The following is a 22,063-nucleotide window of genomic DNA, read 5'->3' on the forward strand; positions in this document are numbered from 1 at the left end:
GACACAGGGGGGAAGTGGGAGGTCTGATAGGGGCACCACTAAGAGGGAACCACAGATTTGCACCGGGAAACACAGGAGGGGGATTCCAGAGCTGGCAGAGGGCGGGTATTAGACAACTGAGGGACTTGTTTATAGAGGGGAGGTTTGCGAGCCTGGGAGAGCTGGAGGAGAAATTTGGGCTCCCCCCGGGGAACACGTTCAGGTACCTCCAAGTGAAGGCATTTGCCAGACGACAGGTAGCGGGGTTCCCCGCGCTCCCCGACAGGGGGGTGAGTGATAGGGTGCTATCAGGGGTCTGGGTCGGGGAGGGGAAGATCTCGGACATCTATAAGATTATGCAGGAGGTGGAGGAGGTACCAGTAGAGGAGCTGAAAGATAAGTGGGAGTTAGAGCTGGGGGAACAGATAGAGGACGGGACATGGGCAGACGCCCTGGAGAGGGTTAACTCGTCGTCGTCATGTGCGAGACTAAGTCTCATTCAATTTAAGGTACTGCATAGAGCCCACATGACGGGGACAAGGATGAGTCGGTTTTTCGGGGGTGAAGACAGGTGTATTAGATGTTCGGGAAGCCCTGCGAATCATGCACATATGTTTTGGGCATGTCCGGCACTGGAGGAGTTCTGGAAGGGGGTGGCAGGGACGGTGTCGAGAGTGGTGGGGTCCAGGGTCAAGCCAGGATGGGGACTTGCGATCTTCGGGGTTGGGGTGGAACCGGGGGTACAGGAGGCGAGGGAGGCTGGAATATTAGCCTTTGCGTCCTTGGTGGCTCGGAGGAGGATCCTGATTCAGTGGAGGGACGAAAGGCCTCCGAGTGTTAACACCTGGTTAAACGACATGGCAAACTTCATCCAATTGGAAAGGATCAAATTCGCCCTGAGAGGGTCGGTGCAGGGGTTTTTCCAGGCGATGGCAACCCTTCCTAGCCCTCTTGGATCAGAGATAGAAACTGAGGCCATGACAGCAGCAACCCGGGAGGGGAGGGGAGGGCGGGAGGGGGGGGGGGGAGGGGGGACAACGACGAAGGAAGTACGGTAGCGGCGGTGGCACGGGCAAGGCCTGCCCGAGGACGCTGCTAGAAATGATAAGTTGGTCTGACTGTCGGTTCGCCGGCGGGGGGGGGGGGGGGGGGGGGGGGGGGGGACGCGCGGGTGGGGGGGGGGGTTCTTTTTCTTTTTCTTGTTAAGTAGGGGGGTTTGACTTTGTTTTGTTATAATTTAAATGTAAATGTAGGGGGGGTTAAAATGTTTGTATTTTGAAAAATTCAATAAAAATTATTTAAAAAAAAAAAAACTAATGCAAGGCCAGCATTTATTGCCCATCCCTAATTTTTCTTGAGGTGATAGTTAGCTGCCTTCTTGAACTGCTGTAGTACCAGAGGTGTAGTACACCTATGGTGCGGTTCAGGAGGGAGCTCCAGGTTTTTTGGCCCAGCGACAGTAAGGGAACTGTGACACATTTCCAAGTAAAGGTGGTGAGTGACTTGGAAGGGAACTTCCAGGTGCTGGATTTCCCATGTGTCAGCTCCCTTTGTCCTTCTCTACGATAGCAGTCATGTGTTTGGAATGTGCTCCTAAAGGAGATTTTGTGAGTTCATATCGTGTATTTTGTAGATGGTACATACGGCTGCCACCATTGCCGGTGGTGAGGGAAGTGAATATTTGTGCGAGTACCAATTAAGTGGGCTGCTTTATAGAATTTACAGTGTAGAAGTAGGCTATTAGGCCCATCGAGTCTGCATCAGCCCTTACAAAGATCACCCCACTCAAGCCCACGCATCTACCCTATCCCCGTAACCCAGCAACCCCCACTTAACCTTTTAGGTCACCAAGGGCAATTTAGCATGGCCAATTCACCTAACACGCACATCTTTGGACCGTGGGAGGAAACCAGAGCACCCGGACAAAACCCACGCAGACAAGGGGAGAACGTGCAGACTCCGCACAGACAGTGACCCAAGTCGGAAATCGAACCTGGGACCCTGGAGCTCTGAAGCAATTGTGCTCACCACTATGCTACAGTGCTGCGCTTCCTGGATGGTGTTGAGTTTATGGAGTGTTGTTGGAGCTACACTCACCCAGGCAAGTGAAGACTATGCCACTGCACTGCTGACTTTTGCCTTGTAGACGGTGGACAGGCTTTGGGGAGTCAGGAGCCAAGTTATTTGCCGTAGGATTCCTAGCCTCTGACCTGCTCTTGTAGACAGCATTTATATGGCTTATCCAGTTCAGTTTCTGATCAGTGGGAACCCCCATTGAGTTGATTGTGGGGAAATCAGCAATGGTCAATCATGCCCTTGAATGTCAAAGAGTGATGATTAGGTTCTCTCTTGTTGAAGATGGTTGTTGCCTGCATTTGTGCTGTATGAATGCTATTTGGCACTTATCAGCTCAAGCCTGGATATTGTCTTGTGAATCACAGGATTGTTACAGCACGGGAGACCATTCAGCCCATCATATCTGCACTTGCTCCCCAAATGAAAATTATGACTTGGTGGCATTCTCTTGGCTTTTCCCTATACCATTGCACATGGCTTCTATTCAAATACTCATCTAATTCCCTTTTGAATGTCTCGATTGAACCTGCCTCCACCACAATAAGACAGTATGTTACAGACCTGAACCACTTAAAAGTCCAAGCCTGGATATTGTCCAGGTCATGCTGAATTCAGACATAGACAAATTAGTAACTTGTTTTCTACAAATACAAAATAGTAAAATTGGATTTCACACGTTTTTAGTAACTGGTCATATACATGGATTAAATGTTGATATTAGGCATAACTAATACTTAGTGGGTTCTGCATTGTACTGATCAGTTTCAGCTGAGTAGAACCCTTTGATAAAACAGAAGGAGGTTAAACACTGACAAATGCAGGATTTCAGATATATTGGATTATAAAATTTTACAAATTTAAGATTTAAAACCTTGGGGTTAACGTGTGTTTGACTGCAGTAGTAGCTTTTAAAATAATCTTGTTCTGCAAGACCAAAAAACCTCGAGAAGCCAGAGGAGAAACTGTCCAGAGTCAAGGGCCTGGGCACTGTTGTTTGACATGGGGGAATCCATGCGTTTCAGCCTGGATAATTTTTGTTTTCAGCTTGGGGAGATGATGTCATCACTGAATGGAGCTACAGTATTCAGACATTTTGAGAAAGCGGTTTTGAGTTGAGTTTTGATCTGACTACGCCTTTGGTTCACAAGTAAGGGCAGTTTTCCCTCACAGTAGGATTGTTTAAAAATGTAATTGTATTTAAAGCAGAGCAGAATTGGAAGCTTAAACAAACCAGTTGAAATAGCGTTTTGAAGACATCCAGCCAGTGTCTGCAGGGGTTCTAATAGGAGCTAAATCTGTTCTGGAAAGCAAGTATTAATCTGTGCAATTGAGGTGTGGGATGGACTGAGAGATGTATGTTTTTCTTTTCCTGTCTGAGATCGTAATAACAGCTAAAGATTAAATTCCAATGTATTGTGATTGCATGATCTCAGCGCCCCTCACTGAGCAATACTCAGAGCAGACAATATAGTTAGATTTAAGTTTAACTTTTGGCATTCGTTTTTAATTCAAAAAAATCAGAAATTGAAAACTATTCTCAGCAATGGTAACCATGGGGGCTGGTTTAGCTCACCAGGCTAAATCGCTGGCTTTTAAAGCAGACCAAGCAGGCCAGCAGCACAGTTCGATTCCCATACCAGCCTCCCCGGACAGGCGCCGGAATGTGGCGACTAGGGGCTTTTCACAGTAACTTCATTGAAGCCTACTCGTGACAATAAGCGATTTTCATTTTTTCACTTCATGAGAACTATCGTCGATTGTTGTAACCATCTGGCTTACGGATGTCCTTTAGGGAAAGAAATCTGCCACCCTTATCTGATCTGACCTACATGTGACTCCAGACCCACAGCAATATAGCAGACTTTATCTGCTCACAGGAGCACTTAGAGATAGGCAACTAATGCTGACCCCACGTCCATATCCCATGAAATAAAAAATAATTTCTTCCAATGGACTTGAACTAAATTACCTTTTTATTCACACAATAGAGCTTTTTGGATGGTGTATCAGGATTGCAACAGCTTGAATTCCTAATGTGCTGCTTAAACTGTGCAGCTGTCAGCATCAGATGTAATAATCACTTGGAGACTGTCCAAATTACAGTGCATCTATCCAGTGAAGTACTGTACCTATGTTCTTGTACAGAGTCGAAAGCCTTGCAGACAGCTAGCCATTTTGCTCTTTTTGATGATTTTTTACTGAAATGGTCTCATAAAAATGGGCACTCATCTAATAATAATTTTCTGTGCAAAGCTATTAATGTAAAGACACTAACCTAATAATCAACATATTTTTCCCACTCTGTTCTGTCACTCACTACCTGCATTTTACTTGGGAAAAGTAATGATTGTAGAACTTACCTTAATTTGGCCCTTGGTTGTGACTAAATGAACTTAACATAGAACATAGAACAGTACAGCACAGAACAGGTCCTTCAGCCCTCGATGTTGTGCCGAGCAATGATCACCCCACTCAAACCCACGTATCCACCTTATACCCGTAACCCAACAACCCCCCCCTTCACCTTACTTTTTAGGACACTATGGGCAATTTAGCATGACCAATCCACCTAACCCGCACATCTTTGGACTGTGGGAGGAAACCGGAGCACTCGGAGGAAACCCACGCACACACGGGGAGGACGTGCAGACTCCACACAGACAGTGACCCAGCTGGGAATCGAACCTAGGACCCTGGAGCTGTGAAGCATTTATGCTAACCACCATGCTACCGTGCTGCCCTAACAGAGTGAAGACTACAGGTATTCAGCTACACATAACAATGGCCAAAGTCACCCTATCTCCATATCCACATACATGTGCTCCTTACAACCATCACTGGATAATGATTAAAAGCAGTCATTTTTTCCATTTGAAATGAACTCTTGACTATCGGTGTGACAAATAAATTAAGGTCAGATTGGGAGCCGAATCCAAGACGTTCTTAATCTATAAAGCTGAACTACAGAGAGCCTTAATCAGTTAAATCAATGGAAGTTGATTTTGCTGATGTGACGAGAATTGCCAGCTATTTTTAGTGTACACTTTTTGAACGATGTTTATAGCCTTTTGAATGCAGAAAATCAACAGGAACATTTAATTTCTCGATCATGTGATTAGCCAATGCGGTAAACTGACAAGCGGTTGCTGTAACATCATGGTATAAAAATTTTGCCTGAGTAATCGTTTCTATGAGATTCGACACGGTTCTCCTTTCGGGAATCTTCAAACGCGGTTCCCCTTTCGGGAATCTTCAAACGCGGTTCCCCTTTCGGGAATCTTCAAACGCGGTTCCCCTTTCGGGAATCTTCAAATGCGGTTCCCCTTTCGGGAATCTTCAAACGCGGTTCCCCTTTCGGGGAACTGCATTACAACAATGCAGTAGTTTGCTTATAGTTCACTTTCATTGCTTGAAAAAAGATAGCTGCACTTGACAGAGATCACCATGGACTAGGTAACAAAGACTGAGAAATTTTTGAGGATTCCCGAAAGGGGAACCGCGTTTGAGGATTCCCGAAAGGGGAACCGCGTTTGAGGATTCCCGAAAGGGGAACCGCGTTTGAGGATTCCCGAAAGGGGAACCGCGTTTGAGGATTCCCGAAAGGGGAACCGCGTTTGAGGATTCCCGAAAGGGGAACCGCGTTTGAGGATTCCCGAAAGGGGAACCGCGTTTGAGGATTCCCGAAAGGGGAACCGCGTTTGAGGATTCCCGAAAGGGGAACCGCGTTTGAGGATTCCCGAAAGGGGAACCGCGTTTGAGGATTCCCGAAAGGGGAACCGCGTTTGAGGATTCCCGAAAGGGGAACCGCGTTTGAGGATTCCCGAAAGGGGAACCGCGTTTGAGGATTCCCGAAAGGGGAACCGCGTTTGAGGATTCCCGAAAGGGGAACCGCGTTTGAGGATTCCCGAAAGGGGAACCGCGTTTGAGGATTCCCGAAAGGGGAACCGCGTTTGAGGATTCCCGAAAGGGGAACCGCGTTTGAGGATTCCCGAAAGGGGAACCGCGTTGAGGATTCCCGAAAGGGGAACCGCGTTTGAGGATTCCCGAAAGGGGAACCGCGTTTGAGGATTCCCGAAAGGGGAACCGCGTTTGAGGATTCCCGAAAGGGGAACCGCGTTTGAGGATTCCCGAAAGGGGAACCGCGTTTGAGGATTCCCGAAAGGGGAACCGCGTTTGAGGATTCCCGAAAGGGGAACCGCGTTTGAGGATTCCCGAAAGGGGAACCGCGTTTGAGGATTCCCGAAAGGGGAACCGCGTTTGAGGATTCCCGAAAGGGGAACCGCGTTTGAGGATTCCCGAAAGGGGAACCGCGTTTGAGGATTCCCGAAAGGGGAACCGCGTTTGAGGATTCCCAAAAGGGGAACCGCGTTTGAAGATTCCCGAAAGGGGAACCGCGTTTGAGGATTCCCAAAAGGGGAACCGCGTTTGAGGATTCCCAAAAGGGGAACCGCGTTTGAAAATTTATGAAATGGAATCACGTTTGAGGGTTTAAGAAATGGAATCACATTTGAGGGTTTATGAAATGGAATCACGTTTGTGGGTTTATGAAATGGAATCACGTTTGAGGAGTTATGAAAAGAGAAACATTTTTGTAGATTAATGAAAGGGAATCAAGTTACAAGATTTATCAAAGGAAATCATATTTGACAAACCTCCTGAAATTTTTTGAGGACCTAACTAGTAGAATAGAGAAGGAGAATCAATGGATGTGGTGCATTTGGATTTTTAGAAAGCTTTCAATAAAAGTCCAAAGTAAGGGGGACTAGGGTGTATTGTGCAAATGGGACTCGGCACCGGTTTCTTCTCGAGTAAGGACCTGATGAAATGTGTGACAGTCATTAATGTGTTTAGGAAAAGATTAAAGATTTAAACAAATTTTACTCATCCATTTTGTGAATGAAATGTCACTTTTGTGCATCTTTGCTGCACTGGTGATTTAGAGGTCATATGTGTGGAATATAGCAATGAAGCACAAAGCTTGTATGCACATGCTGGATTGTGGAACACGATATGTCAACATTCGTACCGGATGTAGAATGTGTTGCAGCTGATTACTTAATGGTGTATCTTAATGGGCAGCATGGAAGCACGAGTGGATAGCTCTGTAGTTTCACAGCGCCAGGGTCCCACATTCGATTTCCCCACTGGGTCACTGTCTGTGAAGTCTGCACGCTCTCCCCGTGTGTGCATGGGTTTCCTCCGGGTGCTCCGGTTTCCTCCCGCAGTCCAAAGACGTGCAGGTTAGGTGGATTGGCCATGATAAATTGCCCTTAGTGACCAAAAAGGTTAGGGGGGAATTATTGGGTTACGGGGATAGGGTGGAAGTGAGGGCTTAAGTGGGTTGGTGCAGACTCGACGGGCCGAATGACCTCCTTCTGCACTGTATGTTCTATGTATCGTGTAATGTGAGTGCAGCAAAGATATAGATATGGAAGTGTGATGTGCCTAACAGAACCTGTAGGGCAGCACGGTAGCATGGTGGTTAGCATAAATGCTTCACAGCTCCAGGGTCCCAGGTTCGATTCCCGGCTGGGTCACTGTCTGTGTGGAGTCTGCACGTCCTCCCCGTGTGTGCGTGGGTTTCCTCCCACAGTCCAAAGATGTGCGGGTTAGGTGGATTGGCCATGCTAAATTGCCCGTAGTGTCCTAAAAAGTAAGGTTAAGGTGGGGTTGTTGGGTTACGGGTATAGGGGGTATAGGGTGGATACGTGGGTTTGAGTGGGGTGATCATTGCTCGGCACAACATCGAGGGCCGAAGGGCCTGTTCTGTGCTGCACTGTTCTATCTATCTTAATATCTCCTCAAAGGCACTATTCTAGTGCAGCACGGTGGCACAATGGTTAGCATTGCTGCCTACGGCGCTGAGGACCCGGGTTCGAATCCCGGCTCTGGGTCACTGTCCATGAGGAGTTTGCACATTCTCCCCGTGTCTGCGTGGATTTCATCCCCACAACCCAAAAGATGTGCAGGTTAGGTGGATTGGCCACACTAAAAAATTGCCCCTTAATTAGAAAAAAATAATTGGGTACTCTAAAAATAAATTTTAAAAGAAAAACTGACGCTATTCTGCATTGTTGATGTCGGTGTAGTCCAGTATTTAAATTAACAAAACTAATTACAGAGAGGAAGCCTAATAATGTACAAATCTTACATAAACTGCACAAGCACATGCCATATTGTTCTAGTTAAATCTCTTTGACATGGAATGGTGCCCATATAATCTACTTCTCACCTTGCTGATCTGCTCTTCATACTCCTGTCGGACCTCGCCAGGTTTGGATAATTGAGGTTGTGAGCGCAATCTGCCAACTTAAAAAAGAATGGATTGATCAGTTTTCCAGTGCATTACTCATTACTGAGCATTTCTATCAATCTCTGAGATTCCAGCTCCTTATTACAAAAGAGATGCTGCTCCTACAAATGTTGTAGCGCCACCAATGGCAAACTGATTTGTTTACACCGAAGAAATATGAGGGCCGACATAGTCTTCCTCCAAGAGACACACCTGAGAGAGCAGGACCGACTGCAGGTAAGAAAGGGCTGGGTGGGACAAACCTACCATTCCTGCTATGGAACAATGGCCAGGGGGTGGCGATACTGATCAGCAAGAGGACGATGTTTAGGGCGACAAAGACGCTCATGGACCCGGGGGGACGGTACGCGATAATTTCCCCTCTTAGCACAGCCTTTAGCACTTCCCAGAACGTGGAGGGTGAGACCTTCTGTTCAGGCTGTTCTGTGTACTCTGCTATGGCCTGCGATATCCTTTCGTTGAAGGCCTTGTCAGCTAGTAGGGCAACGTCCAACATTGATGTGGAGCGTTTGGCCCTGCCCGTCTCCAGCCTCACGTCCATGTAGTGTGGTGCCTGGTTTGATATCACCATTGCAGAGTATTCCACTTTGTCTATCCCTGGAAGCACCGTTTTCCCCACCACAAAGAAGTAAATTCTGGTGTATACGTTGTGTACTGGGGAGAAGGAGAATTCCTTCTCCCCTGGATGGGGCACCGGTAGTACTAGTTAACGTGTACGCACCCAAGCTTCATCAAGAAGACCAGGGCAGAAATCCCTGACATAGCACGACTAATCATAGCACGACTAATTCAACTGTGTACAGGATCCAGAGACAAACAGATCAAACCCCAAAACAGGGGAAACCTCAAGTATGGCAAGGGAACTGTCACTTTATGGAGCAGATGGGAGCGGTGGACTCCTGAAGGTTCGGCCACCCCTCCCAAACCTACAATTCTACCACTGGGCAGCGACGGCCGTGCAAATAAGGGGATGGATCAAGGAGCCAGAAGTGGATGCGTGCAGAAGAGGCCTCCTGCATGGGATCGTACCCACAACCGCCACGACAGACTGGACGTAAGCATACCAGATAGAAAGAAACTGCAGTGACATGTATGACCGACTGATAGAAAGGGCCGACACCGGACTGGACGCAACAAGAAATGGGAGGAGGGCCTGGGGATTGAGATAGGGTGGGGACTCTGGAGCGAAGCACTGCATAAGGTGAACTCCACCTCCACGTGCGCAAGGCTCAGCCTGATGCAGCTAAAAGTGTTACATGGAGCCCACTTAACAAGAACCCGTATGAGTAGGTTCTTCCCGGAGGTGGAGGATAGATGTGAACGGTGCCAAGGCGGCCCGGCCAACCACACCCACATGTTCTGGTCTTGCCCCAGACTTGCAGGGTACTGGACAGCCTTCGAGGCAATGTCCAAAGTGGTGGGGATGAGGGTGGAGCCATGCCTGAAAGTGGCAGTCTCCAGCCAGATCTATTCCTGGGGAGGAGGGCGGACGCCCTTGCCTTGGCCTCCCTGATCGCCCACCATAGAATCCTGTTCGGCTGGCGATCAGCAGCACCACCCAAAGCTGCAGACTGGCCTCCAACCTGTCGGAATCTCACCAAATGGAGAAAATCAAATTCGCCGTCAGAGGGTCAGACGACAGCTTCCACAGAGCGTGGGAGCCATTTATGCAATTGTTCTGGGACCTGTTTGTGGCCAACGAACAAGCGGAAGAATAGCCAGATAGCCAAGAATCAGGGGAAAGTAGCCAAAGCATGAGAGGGAGAGATAGACCGGGGGGGGTGGGGGTCAGCTAAGAGGAGAACCAGGGAGGTGGGAGGGAGGCAGGGAAATGAGAGCCAGAAGGAAGGCACAGGATACAATAACGAACATGGCATCTCCAGGAGGAGGGAATGAGGTGAATAAAGATGAAAGACAGGAGGAACGGCAGAAGCGGAGATTAGCGCAAGACGGCAGCGAGATCAGTCCAGGAGAAGCAAGCGACAACACCAACACCAAACCCATTCGAGTATTGCCCACTGTAATTGTTTCTCCGGCACCCGAATGTTCTTATCCTGTGTACATAACCGTTATCCTGTGTACATAACGGTAAATATACTTTGTTCAAAAACCCAATAAAAAACATTTATAAAAAAAACCTCTGAACAACTCCATTACTCATCTAAATTCCGTACATTAAAAACTTAAAATAAACCAAAATTGGCCCAATTTATGATTTAGGTTTGATGCAATAACCATTTTAGAGTTATGTTAATTTGATAGATTGAGACATACACATGCTACTTCTGCGCACTTGCCATTTGCTTGCTGTACACAATGGCCGGCCGATATTACTTCAATTATGAAGAAAGGTCCTTGAACTGAAATGTTAACTATTTCTCTCTCCACAGATGCTGCCAAATATTTCCATAATTTTCAGATTTCATTTCAGATTTCCAGCTTCTGCAGTATTTTGCTTTTGCAATGGCCGATTATATTTAACACTTTATGGCAAGTGTGCACTAACTTCTATTTTACCTGAAGAATATTTAAAGTCTTGCACCAGATGTTGTCACAGCTGGCATAGCTTTCTAATTTGACTCAAAAGTTGTTAAATGCTTGTACCAGACAACAATTAAAAGGAACCGCACACTTAGCTTTGTGCCAATTATGTAGAAAATGCTAGTTACAATATGGAGAACATGATATTAATTAAAATGGTGAACTCAATTGGCAAAAGATTTACTTCTCAAATGAATAAAAATCTACATTCAGACCAGCATAAAGTGAACAGCCAGCACTCTTGTTTTTCTTGATAAATCCAGATTCTGTGATTGATGATTCCTCCCATGCTGAATATCCAAGGGTTTTAATATTAGCCTGTACAGAGTGCATTGCTATTAGGCACAGATGTTGCACACATTGGATATGTTTGCCACTATGATTTCAGATGCTACAACATATAGGGATGGTATTTTATTTTTAATATCAATGCGCAGTAACAGGGTGAACAACGACAGCTGTTTCTACCTAAACTGAACAACAAGCAAGGTGATAGAAGGCAATCCGATAAATACATAAAGTGGAAAAGGGTAGAAAAGTGAGATTAATTGGTTAGCTCTTTCAAAGATCCAGCATAGACACAAGTAGATGAATGGTCTCCTCCACTTCTCCTACAGCGACACGAGGAAAAACATGCTTACTTCACAAGTGGTTGGGATTGGGAATGCAGCGAGAGTGCGGTAGAGGCAGATACAATCGGGGCCTTCGATCAGCCATGATCTCATTGAATGGTGGAGCAGGTTCAAGGGGCCAGATGGCCTCCTCCTGCTCCTAGTTCTTATGTTCAGCTCATGAAATCCAGTCTCTTGAGTTTGACAATCGATCTTAACTATTCAAGTCTATATTAGAACAGAAAAGGCTGGAAACGCCCAGGTAATGAACGTCTGTGGAAATAAATAATTATGTTAGGTTGCTGACCCTTCACCAGATCCAAAGTGTTAACTCTTTTTAAAAATAGGAGTAGGCCTTTCGGCCCCTGGCATCTACTCCGCCATTCAACTTGATCATGGCTGATCTTCTATCTCAACACCATTCTCCAGCACTATCCTCATACCCCATGACAGCTTTATACAGTGATTTGGCCTCCAGTTTTCTGTTGTAGAGAATCCAAAAGTTCATCACCCTTCAAGTAAAGAGAGTTTTCCTCATCTCAGTCCCAAATGGCCTACCCCTTATCCTGACACTGTGACCCCTTGTTCTAAACCCTCCAGCCTGAGGAAACAACATCCCTGAATCTAGATAAAAGCAAATTACTGCGGAAGCTGGAATCTGAAACAAAAAATGGAAAATACTGGACAATCTCAGCAGGTCTGAAAAAGCTTTGACAGAGTCACCCAGACTCGAAGCATTAGCTCCCTTCTCTCTCCACAGATGCTGTCAGATCTGCTGAGATTGTCCAATATTTTCTGCATTTATTATTCCTGAATCTAGTCTATCCACCGGTCAGAATTTTATACGTTTCAAGTAGATACTCTCGTTCTTCTAAATTCTTGTTGACTCAATCTCTCCACATACGATAATCCTGGCATTCCAGAAATCAGTCTCGTGAACCTTTGCTGCACTTCCTCAGCAAATATACCCTTTCTTACACAAGACAACCAATACTGCACACAATACTCCAGAGTTCTCGCCATGGCCCTGTACAGCTGCAGTAAGACAAATCCTGTACGCAAATCCTTTTGCAATGAAAGCCAACATACCATTTGCCTTCGTAACTACTTGCTGTATCGGCATGCTTGCTTTCAGTGACTGGTGTAATGGAAATCCAGGTCCCTTTGTACATCATTTCCCAAAATGTCACCATTTAGATAATACTCTGCCTTTCTATTTCTCTGGCGAAGTGGTAAGTTTCACATTTATCCAAGATATACTGCTTCTACCATGTATTAGCCCACTCATTCAACTTGTCTAAATCACCTTGAACCCTCTTAACAGCCTCCTCACCATTCATATACCCATCAAGTTTTGTGTCATCAGCAAACATTACTTTTGGTTCCCTTATCCAAATCATTGATGTATATTATCAATAGCTGGGGCCCTAGTCACCGCCTCTCACTTTGAAAAAGTCCAATTTATGTAGAGGGATACGACGTAAGGAAGTGCTGAGGGTTTCAGCAAAAGTTGGTATCATGACTGGTGCAGGCTTGGAGGGCCGACGGGTCTGTTCCTGTGCTGTATCGTTCTTTGTTCTATTTCTACTGTTTCCTACTAACTAATTTGCAATCCATGCCAATACATTACCCCCAATCCCAAGTGTTTAATTCTGCACACTAACTTCTTATATGGGACTTTCTGAACATCCAAATACACTACATCCACTGGTTCCCCCTTATCAATTCTACTAGTTACATCCTCAAAGAACTCCAGTAGGTTTGTCAACATGATTCCCTCTCATAAATCCATGTTGACTTTGTCTAATCCCGTTGATATTTTCTAAGTGTCCTGTTATCCTTTATGATAAATTCTAGCATTTTCCACACGACTGATGTTAGGCTCACTGGTCTGTAATTCTCAGTTTCCTCCCATCGTCACTGCCCCTCCCACCAGTAGCATAGTTACATTAGCCGACCTCCAATCTGCCAGGACTGTTCCAGATGCTATTTATTTTGAGGATGACCACCAACGCATCCACTATTTCCATGGTCACCTACGTTAGTACCCTGGGTCCTGCAATTTATCAGCTTTCAATCCCATTAATTGCTCTAACGCTGTTTCTAATAATAGTAATTTCCATCAATTCCTCCTTCTCACTAGACCCTCAATTTCTTAGCATTTCTGGGAATTCTTGTTATTTGTGTCTTCCTCTATGAAGACAGAACTAAAGTAATTGCACCGTAACACAGTGGTTAGCACTGTTGCTTCACAGCACCACGGTCCCGGGTCCGATTCCCGCTTGGGTCACTGTGCGGAGTCTGCACGTTCTCCCAGTGTCTACGTGGGTTTCTTCTGGGTGCTCCGGTTTCCTCCCACAAGTCCCGAAAGGTGTGCTTGTTCGGTGAATTGGACTCCGGGTGCTCCGGTTTCCTCCCACAAGTCCCGAAAGGCATGCCTGTTCGGTAAATTGGACATTCCGAATTCTCCCTCTGTGTACCCCAACAGGCGCCGGGTGTGCTCTGCCATTTCCTTGTTCTTTATTATAAATTCCCCTGTTTCAGACTCTAAGGGAACTACATTTGTCTTCACTAATTGTTTTCTTTTTAAATACTTATAGAAGTTTTTACAGTCCGCTTAAATGTTACTTGCAAGTTTACTCTCATTTCTCCTATTTTCCCCTCTTAATGAATCTTTGTCCTCTTTTGCTGAATACCGAACTGCTCCCAATCCTCAGGTTTGCTACTTTTTCTAGCAACTTTATAGGACTCTTCTTTGGATCTGGTACTATCCTTAATTTATTTTGTTAGTCATGGCCGAGTCATTTTTCTTGTTGTATTTTTGTGCTAGAAAAGAATATATAACTTGCAATGCATACATTTGTTCCTTGTATATATGAGCTATTGCCTATCCTCCATCATGCCTTTTAGTGAAGTTCCCCAATCTATCTTAGTTTGTACCTCATACCTTTGTAGTTTTCTTGGTTTAGATTTAGGATCCTAGTTTCAGATCGGATTTCACTTCCAATCCTAAGGAACAATGCTATCATGTTATGGTCACTGTCCCGAAAGGACCCCGCACAACAAAATGATTAATTAACCCTTTCTCATTGCATAATACCAAATATAGGACAGCATGTTCACTAGTTGGTTCCTCAACAAACTGTTTTAAAAACCATCTTGTACTCATTTCACAAATTCATCTGCCACAATATTGTTGCTAATCTGATTTGCTCAATCTATATGTAAATTAAAGTCACCTACGATTTCTTTAGCACCCTTGCTACATGCATCTCAAGGTTTCCTCTGGGCACTCCCACAAGACGTGCTGTTAGGTAATTTGGACATTCTGAATTCTCCCTGTGTATCCGAACAGGTGACTATGGGCTTTTCATACTAACTTCATTGGAGTGCAAATGTAAGCCTACTTGTCACAATAAAGATTATTATAAATTTCCTCTTTAATCCCATCCCCAACCTTGCCACTACTGTTTGGAGGCCTATAGACAACTCCCAATGTTTCCCACCTCTTGTTGCTTCTTAGTTTCACCTAGACTGATTCTACATCTAGCCTTTCTGAGCCAATATCCTCTTGCACGGATTTTAGCCTTAACTAACAACACCACCCCCACTTTCTTTCCCATTTTTCTTGTTTGGTGCTGGAAAGACAATTCAATCTTGCTTCCAAATCTATCGAAACCTTCACATGGTCCATCTCTGACACTTCCCTTACCTCTCTGTCTTCATTTCCAGTGATGCACCAAGTCATTACAAATCAGACTGCAAAAGTGTCCTCAACTACAGCTCCTCACAACTTGCTCCCTACAAGGACTCCTGCCCTCACCCCTTCCCACAGAACCACGATAGAGTGCGCCTTGTCCTCACTTTCCATCCCACTAGCTTCTGCATTCAAAGGATCATCCTCTGCCATTCTCCAGCATGATGCTACCACGAAACACATTTTCCCCCATCAGCATCCGCAGGGTCCACTCACCCTGACATCCTCCATCACCCCAAAACCTTGATCCTCTTTCCACTGCACCGTCCCCTGCAATCACAGACGATGCAACACTGCCCCCTTTACCTCATCATTCAAAGCTGAAAACACTCCTGTGTTTCACTCCAGTGTTTCTCTTGTGCTTTCTTCAATTTGTCCTACTGTATTCGCTATTCTGAGGTTGTCTCTACATGGGGATATTAAACGCAGACTGAGCGAGTACTTTGCAGAATACCTTTGCACAGTCGGCAAGCATGACCCCAATCTCCTTGCTGCTTGATATTTTAAGTCAGCACCTTGTTCTGATGCCCACAATCCATCCTTGGCCTGCTGCAATGCTCTAGTGAAGCTGGAAGCAAACTGGAGTAGTATCATCTCATGTTCCGATTAGGCACATTGCAGTCTTCAGGACTCAACTTTTGAGTTCTGCAGCTTTGGATTGTGGCCTTTCTACTCAATCTAAAACATCCCCTTTTTTAAAAAAAAATCCCCATACAACTATTGCCTCAAAGCAAATAACCCCCTCCCCCCAACACACATTGCAGGGCACCTGTGTTTTGCTCTTAAATGTTTCTGCATTTTGCTGCAATCTCTCAGCTACACTTTAATAGCCAACACATGTCTATAGTTCTGACGAAGAACCGCAAGGACTCGAAACGTTATCTCTGCTTTTTCTCCTTGCAGACCTGCTGTATTTTTCATGTATTCTCCATTCTTGTTCCTTCTCCTTTTTATTGCAAATATCAAATACCCCTTGGATATTAATTTCCTAGCCTTGGTCACCCTGCAGCCATAAGCACAATCATATCATTCAAATTTGTCGTCTAAAGTTTACACTTTTTGGCACTATTTGCTTTAAGCCCTCATTTCCTCGGCCTTCTACGTTGATTTCTACCTTTGCTCTCCTCCCTTATGTCTCCCCACTCGAGCTCCCATCCCGTCCTCCAATAAGTTCCCAATGCCTCGGCCTCTCACTCACCCTCTTGGCCACTTGCTTCTTCGCTCCGCTGCTGCGGGAACTGTTGCCTGATCTGTTCCTGAAGCTCCGTGTTAACCAGACTGCCGCCTCGGGCCTTGGCCCGCGCCCAGTTGGACAGGCGGCGGCGACACAGCGGGCAGTTCAGATTACTGATCGCCACCGTCTGCTGGAAGCAGCCCAGACACAGCGAGTGTCCGCACGGCGGCGTCACCGGCTCCGCCAGCAGCTCCCGGCAAACCGGGCACAGGCACTCGGCCAGGCTGAGGGCCGGGGGCTGGGGCTGGGGCAGCGCCTCGGGCTCGGACAGGCCGCTCCGTCTCTTTCGCCCCATTGCGGCCGCTCCGGTCCAGGGTGGGAGCGCTTTCAAGTTCCCTCGCCCTCCCGGAGAAACTCTGCAGACGGTCCAGACGCTGTCAGGCCTGCTTCCCCTTTCCCCCGCCCGGGTAAGGGGATAACTGCCGCCTTCCTTCAAAACGCCGCCATTTCCCGCTCTTGAGCGCAAACCGCTGCACTGCGGCTGCGTGTGCGGTCTGCCTGGCACCGCAGCATCACACTGCGGCTGCGCGTGCGGTCTGCCCGGCACCGCCGCACTGCGGCTGCGCGTACGGTCTGCCCGGCGACCACCTCATCACACTGCGGCTACGCCTGCCTGCTGACAGAGCATTCCCAGTCCAAATGCAACAAGACTTGGACCCAGAAGTCAGTCTTGGCAACGTTGCTTTTCCTGATATATATATGTGTGCGCAGTGGTCAATTTCAAAGTTTGCAGCTGACACAAAACTTGGAAGTACTTTGAGGAGGACTGTGAGAATTCACTTATTCGTTACCGTTTGTATTATAGTTCGTTAGTTAACTTTCCATTTGTTAATTTTGTGAATAAACTATCCAACTATTGAAAATGACATAGACAAGTTGGTTGTGTGGTGATAGGTATATGCACAGCAATGTATACAGGTATTAATGCATATAGTCATCTATATGGCCTCGACCTGGAGATGGCGATAGAGGTCTGTCATGTGACTCCAACAATCCAGCAGTTGGCAGTAAGTTGGCCTGGAGGACAGTCATATTAGAAGTTGCTCCAGGAGAATTCACTTATTTGTTACCGTTTGTATTATAGTTCGTTAGTTAACTTTCCATTTGTTAATTTTGTGAATAAACTATCCAACTAGTCAAAGAACTTGATGTTCTGTGTGCATCTTTGCCAAGGCCACAACACAGAACATAACAGGTGGAGTGGGCAGGTGGGTGGCAGATGTAGGTCAATGTGGAGCAATGTGAGGTGATGCATTTTGGCAGGATGAACATGGCAGACAATATAAAATAAGGGATAAAATTCTTGAAGGGTGCAGAGCAGAGGGACATGAATGTACATGTGCATAGATCATTGAAGGTGGACAGGTGGAGATAGCAGTTAATAAAGCAGATAGTATCCTGGGCTTATAAATTGATGTGGAGATGCCAGCGTTGGACTGGGGTGTGCACAGTAAAAAGTCTTACAACACCAGGTTAAAGTCCAACAGGTTTGTTTCAAATCACTAGCTTTCGGAGCACTGCTCCTTCCTCAGGTGAATGGAGAGGTAGGTTCTAGAAACATTTGTATAGACAAAGTCTTTACATAGCCATAGCCATTTATAAATTGAGGCTTAGAAAGAGGAAGGAGGTTATGCTGAACTTTTATAAGACATTAGTAGACCTCAGCTGGAATATTGTGTACAGTTCTGGGTACCACATTGGATGTGAATGCAGTGGAACGGGTGAAGAGGTTCACAAGAATGATTCCAGGGATGAGAAATTTCAGTTATGAGGATAGGTCAGAGACGTTGGGACCGTTTGCTTGGGAGGGAAGAAGGCTGAATGGAGATTTGGTAGACGTGATCAGGAGAAAATGTTCCTGCTCTTAAAAGGATCGAGAACGAGAGGGCACAGATTTAAAGTTTTGTTTGGCCCCTTGTTCCGCATTGTAACCAATCACTGTTTGTCAATGTACCATTTGTCAATGTTCACTGTTAATTTTCTTTTGTCTACTATGTACTATGTCAGCCGCAGAAAAATACTTTTCACTGTACTTCGGTACATGTGGCAATAAATCAAATCAAATCAAAGTGATTCACAAAAGAATAAAATATGATGTGAGAAAAATCATTTTCACACAAGTGGTTTGAGTCTGGAATGCACTGCCTGGAAGTGTGGTGGAGACAGGTTCAATCGAGGCATTAAAGAGACAATTAGATCATTATTTGAATAGAAACAATGTGGAAGGGTACAAAGGGAAGGGCAGTGAAAGGACCTACGTCAGAATGCTCATTTGAAGAGCCAGAGTAGACATGATGGACCAAATGCCATAACAATTCTGTGAACAATATCCAGGCTTGGTCTGATAGGTGGCAAGTAATATGCCACACAAGTGCCAGACAGTGACCATCTCCAACAAGAGCGAATCTAACTATCGCCCTTTGACATTCAATTACATCATCATCGTTGAAGTCCGCACTATCAACAACCTGGGGTTACCATTGACCAGAAACTGAACTGGATTAGCTATATAAATACTGTGACTACACGTGCAGGATAGAGGCTAGGAATCTTGTGCAGAGTAACTCACCTACTGACTCTCCAAAGCCTACCCACAATCTACAAGGCACAAGTCAAGAGTGCGATGGAATAACCCCCCTACTTGCCTGGATAAAACCAGCTGCAACAACACTTAAGAAGCTTGACACCATCCAGGATAAAGCAGCCCGCTTGGTTGGCATCCCTTCCACAAACATTCACTCCTACCACTGACGCAAAGTAGCAGTATTGTGTACCATTTACAAGATGCATTGCAGGAACTCACCAAGGCTCCTTTGGCTGCACCTTCCAAACCCATGACCACTACCATCTAGAAAGACAAGAGTAGCAGGTACATGGGAAACCATGGAGGTTGCCTTCCAAGCCACTCAACATTCTGACTTTGAAATAGATTGCCTTTTGAGCGGCACAATGATTAGCACTGCGTCATCACCCCGCCAGGGACCCGGGTTCAATTCCAGCCTTGGGTGACCGCCTGTGTGGAGTTTGCACTTTCTCCCCGTGTCTGCGTAGGTTTCCTCCAGATGATCTGGTTCCTCCCACAGTCCATAGCTGCGCAGCTTGGGTAGATTGGCCATGATAGAATTGCCCCATAGTGTGTAAAGATGTGTAGGTTAGGTGGGGTTAGGGGGAAAGGGCAGGGAGTGGGCCTAGAGTACTCTTTCTAAAGGTCGGTGTAGACTTGATGGGCTGAATGGCCTCCTTCTGCATTGTAGGGATTCTATGGCTCCTTCACTGTCACTGGGTCAGAATCCAGTAAGTCCCTTCCTAACACCACATGGACTGCAACGGTTCAAGAAGGCGACTCACTACTACCTTCTCGAGGGCAATTAGGGAGGGGCAATAAATTCTGACTTATGCCTTTTAGATTGGGGGCAGGCTTTGGGGATCAGGAGGTGAGTTAATTGCCGCAGAATTCCGTGTCTCTGAGCTGCACTTGTAGACAAGGTATTTATATGGCTGGCCAACAATGCCCACACCCCATGAAATCATTTTTTTAAAGCCCTGCCCCACTTCAGCTGCATGCTCTGTGCTGGGGGCTGTTCCCATGTTTAACCAGCTCCAGGCAAGGTTTCTGGAAAATCTGAATCGAAAGACAGTGGATGCTGAAGATATGAAATAGAAACATCAAATGCTGTCAGCTGCAGAGGGAGAAATAGAGTTGACATGTCAGGTGACTGATCTTTCATCTACACTTGCCCCAGTCACCACTTTTCAGCCAATGTCACATCACCTGTTTATGTTGTTGACCTCAATTAACCTGAATTAATTTGCTCCATAAAATCGACATTCCTTCTGGGGGATTAGGGCATTGCAACATTTCTTGCCTGGCATTTATTTATTGAAGGTGGTGGTGGGCCACCTTGCTGAACTGCTGTAGTCCTAATAGTGAAGATACTCCCAGAGTGTTCATAGGGAGAAGAATTTCAGAATTTTGACCCAGCAACAGTGAACAATTGGTGATACCCGTCCAAATCAGGATGGTGTGCGACCAGGAGGTGCGAGTGTCCCCATGTACCAAGTACCCTGGGTGGGATTCTCTGTCCCACTGGTGCGGCGCGCCCCCGCCGGCAGCGGGACTTTCCCATTGTGGGCAGCCGGCCCATCAGAGAATCCTGACAGCGGAGAATCCAGCCCTCTTATTCTTCCTTGGCACCAGAGGCCACAATGGTTGGAGCATGCTGGTGACTGACTGCAGTGCACCAAGTAGGCAACATACCCCGCAGAGACTGTGAGCCAGTGGTGGAGGGAGTGGATGATTTCAACCAGTTCTTCTGCACGCACGCAGGAGGTGAGTTACTGTGGTCTGTGGGACGGGTTCAGTCACAAGCCAGGAAAGCTATATTAGGTGCTGTCCCCAAACATGGTATGAACAGGCTTGTGAATCGATAGCACGGTGCTGCAATTTAACCTCTACTGCCAAGTGTAATGTGAACATGTGTCAAAATTGCACACAGACCACGGTACTGAGGCAAATTGGCAGCTTACTTGTTTCGATCAATGTGAAATTCACAGGACCACATTATTGCATAATGAATTTGAGATTATTACAATGTGGTGAATTTTAAAAATAAGCGACATTTAACTAATGAGCTGTCCCTGGTTTACGGGACCAACAAGTTGAGATTAACGTCGATAGCTGGAACATACTGCAGCAAAATCTATTCTTTCCACCATTCTTATCGGTAGCCAAACCAGCATGTCCTTTTCCAACACAAACTATATTGTTTCTGAATCACATTGGTCCTAGTTTCTGAAAGAACACTTGAGGATTTTGTTCTTAATGAGGAAGCATTTACAAAATAGAACAAACAGTGCAGAAGGAGGCCATTTGGCCCATCGAGTCTGCATCGACCCACTTAAGCCCTCACTTCCACCCTATCCCCGTAACCCAATAACCCCCTCCGAACCGTTTTGGTCACTAAGGGCAATTTATCATGGCCAATCCACCTAACTTGCACGTCTTGTGGGAGGAGGAAACCAGAGCACCCGGAGGAAACACGGGGAGAACGTGCAGACTCCGCACAGACAGTGACCCAGCGGGGAATCGAACCTGGGACCCTGGCGCTGTGAAGCCACAGTGCTCTCCACTTGTGCTACCGTGCTGCCCCTAAAGTTCAAGTTCATCAGACTATAACAATGAACTTTGTCCCGAGAACCTGCAATAAAGGGAGGTGGTGGTGTAGTGGTATTAGAGTCATAGAGTTTTACAGCCCAGAAAGAGTACTGCTGCTGGACCCATAATCCGAAGACCTGAGCTAATGCTCTGGTGACCCAGGTTTGAATTCTACCATGGCACATTCCGATTATGGGTCCATGGACCAAAACTAATAAAATAAAATGGGAGCAAAGCAACTAAACAAGGACTCTTACACTGGCTACCATGTTTCCTACATAGCAACAGTGAGAACTCTTCAACAGTATTTCACTTGCTGCAAAGTGCTTTGGGGTGTCAAGGAAATTGCAGCATGGAGACATCCACAACATGGAGTATATAAGAAATAAGAACAGGA

The 22,063-nt window shown here is 46.2% G+C and overlaps 1 protein-coding gene across 3 annotated transcripts in view; it reads right to left on the reverse strand.

Annotated features, from left to right (window-relative positions):
* The window catches only part of rnf168 (ring finger protein 168), a 51,034-nt gene extending 34,032 nt beyond the window's left edge, over window positions 1-17,002 (reverse strand). The window contains exons 1-2 of one of the 3 annotated variants that reach the window (XM_038815112.1): window positions 16,476-17,001; window positions 8,288-8,364 (exon numbers count right to left, since the gene is read on the reverse strand). In XM_038815112.1, coding sequence (XP_038671040.1) covers window positions 8,288-8,364; window positions 16,476-16,806 — 408 coding nt within the window. In that variant the 5' untranslated portion in view covers window positions 16,807-17,001. Of the gene's footprint in view, window positions 1-8,287; window positions 8,365-16,475 lie in introns of all 3 variants that reach the window. The other 2 variants (XM_038815111.1, XM_038815113.1) reach the window with 2 other exon arrangements.
* Between the last annotated feature and the right edge of the window lie 5,061 nt (window positions 17,003-22,063).

The sequence above is a fragment of the Scyliorhinus canicula genome, chromosome 13 (genome assembly GCF_902713615.1).
Source record: "Scyliorhinus canicula chromosome 13, sScyCan1.1, whole genome shotgun sequence".
NCBI lineage: Eukaryota > Metazoa > Chordata > Chondrichthyes > Carcharhiniformes > Scyliorhinidae > Scyliorhinus > Scyliorhinus canicula.